The sequence below is a fragment of the Arachis ipaensis genome, chromosome B3, assembly GCF_059453495.1.
Source record: "Arachis ipaensis isolate K30076 ecotype BB chromosome B3, ASM5945349v1, whole genome shotgun sequence".
In the NCBI taxonomy this organism is placed as follows: domain Eukaryota; kingdom Viridiplantae; phylum Streptophyta; class Magnoliopsida; order Fabales; family Fabaceae; genus Arachis; species Arachis ipaensis.
Window position 1 is genome coordinate 37372473 of NC_142438.1, and position 8675 is coordinate 37381147.

The 8675-nt window shown below is 36.6% G+C and overlaps 1 protein-coding gene across 3 annotated transcripts; it reads right to left on the bottom strand.

Moving 5' to 3' along the window:
* Positions 1 to 476: 476 nt before the first annotated feature.
* Positions 477 to 2433, bottom strand: LOC107634376 (indole-3-pyruvate monooxygenase YUCCA2-like). Of its 3 annotated transcripts, XM_021118743.2 has the most exons (4): positions 1551 to 2431; positions 1110 to 1481; positions 758 to 1003; positions 477 to 656 (listed from the first exon to the last, which is right to left on the bottom strand). In XM_021118743.2, the coding sequence occupies exons 1-3, from the start codon at positions 2217 to 2219 to the stop codon at positions 806 to 808; spliced, it is 1239 nt and encodes a 412-aa protein (XP_020974402.1). In that variant the 5' UTR covers positions 2220 to 2431; the 3' UTR covers positions 477 to 656; positions 758 to 805. The 3 variants fall into 3 exon arrangements, with proteins under 3 accessions (XP_020974402.1, XP_016193380.1, XP_016193379.1); XM_016337894.3 differs by lacking the exon at positions 477 to 656 and having other exon boundaries at positions 712 to 1003; positions 1608 to 2433; XM_016337893.3 differs by lacking the exon at positions 477 to 656 and having other exon boundaries at positions 712 to 1003.
* Positions 2434 to 8675: the final 6242 nt, after the last annotated feature.

Genomic DNA, 8675 nt, shown 5'->3' on the forward strand with positions numbered 1-8675 from the left:
TATTAAAGTTAGTATATATTCGATTAATTATTTCATCAAACATGTAAAATGCCATTGACAAGATTAGCATACATGCCTAATTCAATTTTATAGATCGAATTGCCACCTTTATCATTGTTTTCAACAATAGCTTTTTCATTCTTGGTCCCCCCCCCCTCACCCTCGACCTCTTCCAAGTTAACTACAAGGATATATACCAAATCACGGAATTATTATTTATAACCAGAAATTTTGCAGAAGAAGGTCAAATTGATGTGTGTCTCTCATGACGGAATAAAAAAAAAAAATGTATATACATGCAAGCACCAATGAGCAGAGGCTATTGAGAACCATATATAGGAAGCTAGCTTATATAGCAGCCCCTCTGTCCTAATTAAAAATTCAACTACCAACCTAGCTAGTTAGTAGCTAGCAGCTAGGTAGATATGACAATCATAATGTACATGTATGGAATTCAAGCTAATAGCTAACTACTGATTGTAATATGTTAATTAAACACCGACTTAATTTAACTTAATCTCAACCCACCAAATTAAGAGTACGTAAATAGTAATTAACTTAACCCTAATCAATGTTTTCTTGAATGGATCAACGTACAAAGGGATCTGATCTGTGGCGCACGCATTTTATTTGTGCCTTTTTCTTTTCTTCTGCGCCTGCAGTTACGGTATACGTTGAAATTGGACTATAGTATACGGAGACAAAACTGTATATTTAATTTTGTATAAATAGAAAGTGGGAATATATATATATATACATGATTTTTGTCTTGCTAGCTAGCCGAGCGTGAAACATTCAAGATTAATCATGGAATTGGGAGGGTACAATATCCTTCTTTTTTCCAGGAATGTGCAATATCCTGTGCAATTCTGATAGCGTCAATGGATGCACCAAGAAGGCCACGTTTGGTGAAACCCACGGCATAAAGTCCATTTTCACCTTTCCATCCATTTGGGAATGGCTTCCTCGGAAACCCGTCTTTCTCACAAAACATGTCGCTTCCCTGATCATAAAAAACTAAGGCTAAATTAATTACTTAACTAGTTAGTTATTAGCATATATACATACATACGCAACAGATAGATGAATTTAATTAATTAATTGAGCACCTTTAACCATAAGGGTACGTTGCTTTTGTATCCCGTTGCGAGAATAATGGCGTCAAAATTCTCTATTTTGCCATCAACGAACTCCACCGCATGGCGTGTTAGTCGTTTGATTCCACGGCAAACCTTAATTTTTCGAGATTTGATGTGAGCAAGTGTTCCAACATCCAAGACTGGTGTCTTTCCACATAAGTTCTTGAGCTGGAGAGGGCCAAGTTTGGGACGTTGAAGTCCGAATCGGGCAGTGTCCCCAAGCATGATGTGCGACATTACAAGCAAGAACTTATCCACAACGTTTATTGGGAACCATTTCAGTAACCCCATGGACACTCCAAATGTTGATCTCCCAAACATCTGCTGCGGCAAGATATGCACCTGCACATACATATATAATTAGCAAATCCAAATTATGAATAGTAGTTATTTAGTTAGTTAATTAGTTACCGAATCTCTAACGACAAGGGATGGGCGAGCATTATGTTCGCATAGATCCAAACAAACCTCCATTCCTGAGTTTCCACAACCAACCACCAAAACATTGTTCCCACTGAACATGGCTCCGCTCTTATACGAGCTTGTGTGAAGTATGGGTCCTGAAAACTCATCCATCCCTTCGACCTCAGGCACCACCTCCTCCGCGTTCTCTCCGCTGGCCACTATGAGCCACTTGCTGACGTACTCGTCTTGCGTCTCCGTCTTCACTCTCCAGTGCCCAATTCTGTCATCAAGCTCAGCACTCACCACAGTCTTTCCAAAGCACGGCTTGATGTCGAAATGATCAGCGTAGGCCTTGAGGTAAGAAACAAACTGGTGTTTGGTTGGATAAGAGGGGAAGTTGGAGGGGAATGGCATGAGAGGGAGCTGGCACAAGTGCTTAGGAAGATGAAGGCGCATGCGGTCGTAGGTCTTGAGCTGCCACATTGATGCCAAGCAATCAGCCCTTTCCAGAATCACCGATGGGATACCTTTCTGCTTCAGACATGCCGCTGCTGCCACCCCTGATGGCCCTCCTCCCACTATCACTGCTCCCGGAATCCATATACTTTCCTTTCTTCTCCTCCTCATTCTCCAATCATGGATGCTTTTTCCTTCTACTTCCTTCATGTACTTCATTTCTAAAGTTAAAGGGATATTATATTGTACTCACTCACTCTCTCTCTTACTGGGTTCCAATATATATATAGAGAGAGTGAGATTATGAACTAGTATGTAGTACTAGTGTATGTTGTGTTGTGGGTACTGAGTATTGATGATGATCGACCAGTGCTAATTAATTAAAGATGTGTATGTGTTAATAAAAGCCTCAAATTAAAGGAGTTTGGTTATGTGGTGGCCGTGGGACATCTATATCTTTTATGTTAAATAACAACTAAAATTAACCAACAAGGCAACAACTAACATTTCATCCCTCTCGTCTCACGCATTCTAGCTTAATTAGACTATCTAGCTAGTATTTATTATTTAACTATGTATATATTGTATGGACTATGGAGATGCCTAGGCCGATATGGATCGGATCGGATATAGTCTAAAATTTTATCCGATCCGCAATGTACTCATCGGATCGGATCGGATACGATATCCGCATTTTTTTAGGCCGGATCGGATCGAATATTGGGTATATCCGCATAATTAAAAAAAAAATTTTAAGATTCTATTTAGCTATTTTTACAAAAAATATCCATAAAATTCATTTTTTACCTGTTTGAGTCTATTTACTTTTAAAATATTATCAATAAAAGTTCTCTTGAATAACAAAAAAAAAAATAATAATAACACAAGATTTAAGTTTAATTATTCTAAGTTGAAGTATAACATAAAAAATTAAAAACAAGATATTATAAAATTTATAAAATAACATACTAAAATTCATATCACATTAAGGTTTACTTTCTTAAATTATGTTATTTATATGAGACGTATGAATATGCGAATTTGCGGATCGGATCTGCGGATATTACTATTAAATCCGCAATTCGATTCTATCCTAGTACAGATCGGATCTGATCCGATCTGATGGCTCTGCGAATTGGATAATATCCGCCACGGACATGTGAATAATATCCGATACGATATTGAATTATTCAAAGTTAATCAGTGCTAATAGATATTAAGCTGCTTTTTAATCATTTTAGTCACTGCTGCTGCATTACACATACACTACACGAACTTATGACCATAATAAAGTTTCACTGGAATGGACGCCAATCTAGCGTAATATGATAATTGTACATTATTCTTTCGAGTCTTAAAACTAAGAACAAATCGCAACTAGGGGCGGAGCCTCATGTAACCAAAGGGGGCAAGCCCACAACTTTAATTTTTTTTTTTATAAATTGTGTACAAATTTTAGTTTAGCTCCTCTTAAAAATTTTATTTTACTTTTTTTTATTACAAAACTAATTTTTGACCTTTTCCTAAAATTCAATCTAGTTCTACCCTGATCGCAACTCAGGTTAAAGAAAGAGAGATCATGAATATTATAAGAGCTATATATGGAGAGGAGCCATCAGCACCGTCATTAATTTCATAGTTTTAATTGAACATATTCAGTTTTATTTTATGATCTCACATCTAATTGGATGGCAGAGGTGTATTAAATGTTTTTACTTATAATTTTAGCGGATTTCGTATAGTCATATATGTGAAATGCAAAGGCTATTCTATGCAGGTGTAGCTTTATTAATTAAAAGGTAGTAGAAAGATCCCTCCATAATCATCAAGTTATTTAATTTGACAATAATATAGTCACGTATGTGTCATAGATTTTCTGGAATTATACAATAGTATAGCGCGCATGACCTTCAATAGTAGTATCTCTAACTTTTAGACGTTGTCAATGTGCTAGCTAATTAGTATAACTCCTATAGCATAGCTCACCTCCTAAACTGCGCATGCTACGGTCTTTTGTTTGCATAAAAAGTCATACATGCATGCATGAATCTGATTGCAACCTCATCATCAATTGTGTCTCATTACTCATGATGACTCATCTCTCTTTAATCAAGTTAACTTTCAACATTTTATGCAGCAAGACAACTTTACCACGTGGATTCTCCTCGAGGAACTTTTCAAATGCCCAGATCTTGAGGGGAATTCCTTTATCAAGACTACAGTCAATCACACTCAATATTACATGTCCATTATTAGATTATAGCATAAACTGATCTCAGTGATGCACATTTATCAGCAAAGCACAGAGAACGGAAACAACAAATCAAGGAATAATAATCAGTGACTATAAAATGTTTGATCATGGCACTTTCGCGCAATGTAACTCTTACCTTTCAGTTTACGGAGTTCAAGGGCTGGAATAAACTGACCATAGTCAATACCAATAGGGAATTGAAGTTTCAAACTCCCTAAAAAAAAGTAAAGCATCAGCCTCATGAGACGGAAATCAGAAAGTGCATATAAGCATATTCATTTGTAACTATATTTAGTAACATTCTACAGAATAGATGAAATTCCTTTATACTATATTCTATAAGGGAAAGTATGAGGAGCCAATGAAATATTTGTACAATGTGTATAATGGAGGTTTATGGAATATTAGAAATATAACCATTAGTGTTACTATTAAAGTGAACCCCAAAATCAGTTTAAGATTTTGGAAAAATGTTTATTATCTCTAGTACTCGGATGGTTATTTTAGATAGTATGGGAGATGTTTATTTTATAACTCAATAACTCATTGTACACATTATACAAATAGTCCATTATCTTCCCAGCGATATCCATTCTATAAATATAAAAGAGATAGATAGATGGTGGCTACAGTATTATGGTGGCTACAATGGTTACATGCTGCTCTCCAATCTGTGATTTACACGTGGAAAACTAGTTGGGCTTGGATTTTTAGCTAGGAGTTGTTAATGCATGACGGTAAAAAAACTAAGTGAGAAGGTAAATTTTTTGAAGGATTATTAGAGAGAGAATCAAATTAATTTTTGCTAGAAAATAAAAAAAAAAAAAATCTCATTCCAGAACTGATGAAGGATTAGGTATGATTGAGTTAGGGTTTTCGGTTTGTTGTTGACGGTGTGTTGCTAAATGGCTTGGGTATTTGGATGGCAATTGGGGTAACTGAAAGCAGGAGCACTTTTGGAAGGTAATCTGCCGTCGAAAAAGGATTTTACTATGAGTTTGTGTATTTTTCTGTGATTTCAGGTATTTTCTGGCTGAAATTGAGGGAGTTGAGCAAAAATCTGATTCAGGCTGAAAAAGGACTGATGATGCTGTTGGATTCTGACCTTCCTGCACTCAAAGTGGATTTTCTGGAGCTATAGAACTCCAAATGGCGCGCTCTCAATTGCGTTGGAAAGTAGACATCTAGGGATTTCCAGAAATATATAATAGTCCATACTTTGCTCAAGGATAGACGATGTAAACTGGCGTTCAACGCCAGTTCCATGTTGCAGTCTAGCGTCCAGCGCCAGAAACAAGTTACAAGTTGGAGTTCAACGCCAGAAACAGGTTACAACCTGGCGTTGAACGTCCAAAACATCCCAGGCACGTGAGAAGCTTAAGTCTCAGCCCCAGCACACACCAAGTGGGCCCCAGAAGTGGATTTCTGCGCTATCTATCATAGTTTACTCATTTTCTGTAAACCTAGGTTACTAGTTTAGTATTTAAACAACTTTTAGAGATTTATTTTGTACCTCATGACATTTTTAGATCTGAACTTTGTACTCTTTGACGGCATGAGTCTCTAAACTCCATTGTTGGGGGTGAGGAGCTCTGCAGCGTCTTGATGAATTAATGCAATTATCTCTGTTTTCCATTCAAACACGCTTGTTCCTATCTAAGATGTTCATTCGCGCTTCACTATGAAGAAGGTGATGATCTGTGACACTCATCACCTTCCTCAATCCATGGACATGTGCCTGACAACCACCTCCGTTCTACATCAGATTGAATGAATATCTCTTAGATTTCTTAATCAGAATCTTCGTGGTATAAGCTAGAATTGATGGCGGTATTCATGAGAATCCGGAAAGTCTAAACCTTGTCTGTGGTATTCCGAGTAGGATTCAAGGATTGAATGGCTGTGACGAGCTTCAAACTCGCGATTGTTGGGCGTAGTGACAGACGCAAAAGAATCAAGGGATTCTATTCCGACATGATCGAGAACCAACAGATGATTAGCCGTGCTGTGACAGAGCATTTGGACCATTTTCACTGAGAGGACGGGAAGTAGCCATTGACAACGGTGACACCTTACATACAGCTTGCCATGGAAGGAGCCTTGCGTGTGTGAAGAGGAGTACAAGAGAAAAACTGAAATAAAGAAGACAAAGCATCTCCAAAACCCCAACATATTCTCCATTATTGAGTAACAAGTATTTGTTTTATGCCCTTTGACTTTTTACAATTAAAACTAAGAGTTATTATTGATATTATATCCTGACTAAGAGTTACAAGATAACCATAGCTTGCTTCAAACCAACAATCTCCGTGGGATTCGACCCTTACTCACGTAAGGTATTACTTGGACGACCCAGTGCACTTGCTGGTTAGTGGTACGAGTTGTGAAACGTGTGATTCACAATTTCGTGCACCAAGTTTTTGGCGCCGTTGCCGGGGATTGTTTGAGTTTGAACAACTGACGGTGAATCCTGTTGCTTAGATTAGGAAAATTTTGTCTTTTGGGTCAGAGTCTTTTATATTCTTTAAAAAAAAAAAATATTATAAAAATAAAAATAAAAAAAATATTTTTTCTTAGTTATTAAAGATATTTTTCAAAACAAGTGTTACATTTACTGCCCATTTGGCTAGAGCGTTGGTCTGTGTTCTTGGTAAATTGGGTATCTTCTTTTTAAAATTCTTTTTCAAAAATAATTTTTACATTAAATCTTTTGCCAAACTTTAAGTTTGGTGTTTTCTTGTTGATTTTTCTTTGGTTTTTGAAAAATCTTATTTTGGTTTTTTAAAAATTTTAAGTTTGGTGTTCTTTCTTCATGTTCTTGTGTTCTTGTAAATCTTCAAAGTGTTCTTAAGTTTTCCTTGTGTCTTGATCTTAAAATTTTTAAGTTTGGTGTTCCTTAGTGTTTTCCCTCCAAAATTTTCGAAAACAAGGAGTATTAGATCTAAAAATTTTAAATCTTGTGCTATCTTATTGTTTTTCTCTCTCCTCTTTAAATTCAAAAATATATTTTCTCTCTATTTTAAAGCAAATTTTCGAAATTTACCTTTAAAATTCAGATTTTTATTTCAAAATTTAAAACCTTTTTCAAAAATCATCATATCCTTTTCAAAACTTCCTAACCACTTTCTCTCTCCTCATTTTTTCTAAAATCTTCACCCGTTTTTATTTATTTTATTTTAATTTATTTTATTTTCGAAATAAATAAATAAATAAATAAATAAAAATAATTTTTTTTATTACATCATCTCCCTTTCTCCATCATGGATCTAAGTGGAAATGAACAGTCCAAAAGGACTCTGGGGTCATATGCTAACCCCTCTACTGCTTCATATAGGAGTAGTATCTGCATACCCTCCATTGGAGTCAGTAGCTTTGAGTTGAATCCTTAGCTCATTATCATGGTGCAGCAAAGCTGCCAGTTTTCCAGTCTTCCATAGGAAGAACCTACAGAGTTTCTGGCACAGTTTTTACAAATTGCTGATACAGTACATGATAAGGAAGTAGATCAGGATGTCTACAGATTATTACTGTTTTCATTTGCTGTAAAAGACCAAGCCAAGAGGTGGTTAAATAACCAACCTAAGGCTAGCATAAGGACATGGAAATAGCTGACAGAAAAATTCCTGAATCAATACTTTCCTCCAAAATGGATGACACAGCTAAGGCTGGACATCCAAGGCTTTAAACAAGGAGATAATGAATCTCTTTATGATGCTTGGGAGAGATACAGAGAGATGCTACGAAAATGCCCCTCTGAAATGTTTTCAGAGTGGGTTCAGTTAGACATCTTCTATTATGGGCTTACAGAAAGAGCTCAGATCTCTCTAAATTACTCAGCTGGTGGATCTATCCACATGAGAAAGATAATTGAAGAAGTTCAAGATCTCATTGATACAGTTGCCAGAAATCAGCATCTGTACCTAAGCAGTGACCCTTCCACGAAAGAAGAGGTTAAAACAGTAACTGCTGAACTCAATCCTGCAGAACAAGCTGCTGAATTCAATCAGCAATTGGATTTTCTAACAAAACAGTTAGCCGAATTCAAGGAGAGACTACAAGAGACAAGGATGGCTAATATAAATATGGAAGAACAATTAAAGCAAACAAAGCAGCAGCTGTCAAAACAATTAACAGAAGAATGCCAAGCAGTTCAATTAAGAAGTGGAAAAACATTAAATACCCCACCTCAAGGCAGCAGGAAGCCAAGAAATGAGCAAACTACCCAAATTCCATTTGAGGACAGTAAGAGCCCGGGGAAAAATAATTCTGGCCCTAAAATGCCAGAAATTTGGTGGAAGGCTAGCGCTGAACGCCCAAACCATGCTCAAGACTGGCATTCAACGCCAGAAACAAGCAAGGAACTGGCGTTGAACTCCCAAAGGAAGCACAGTTCTGGCATTCAGAAGCCAGGAACAGATGAG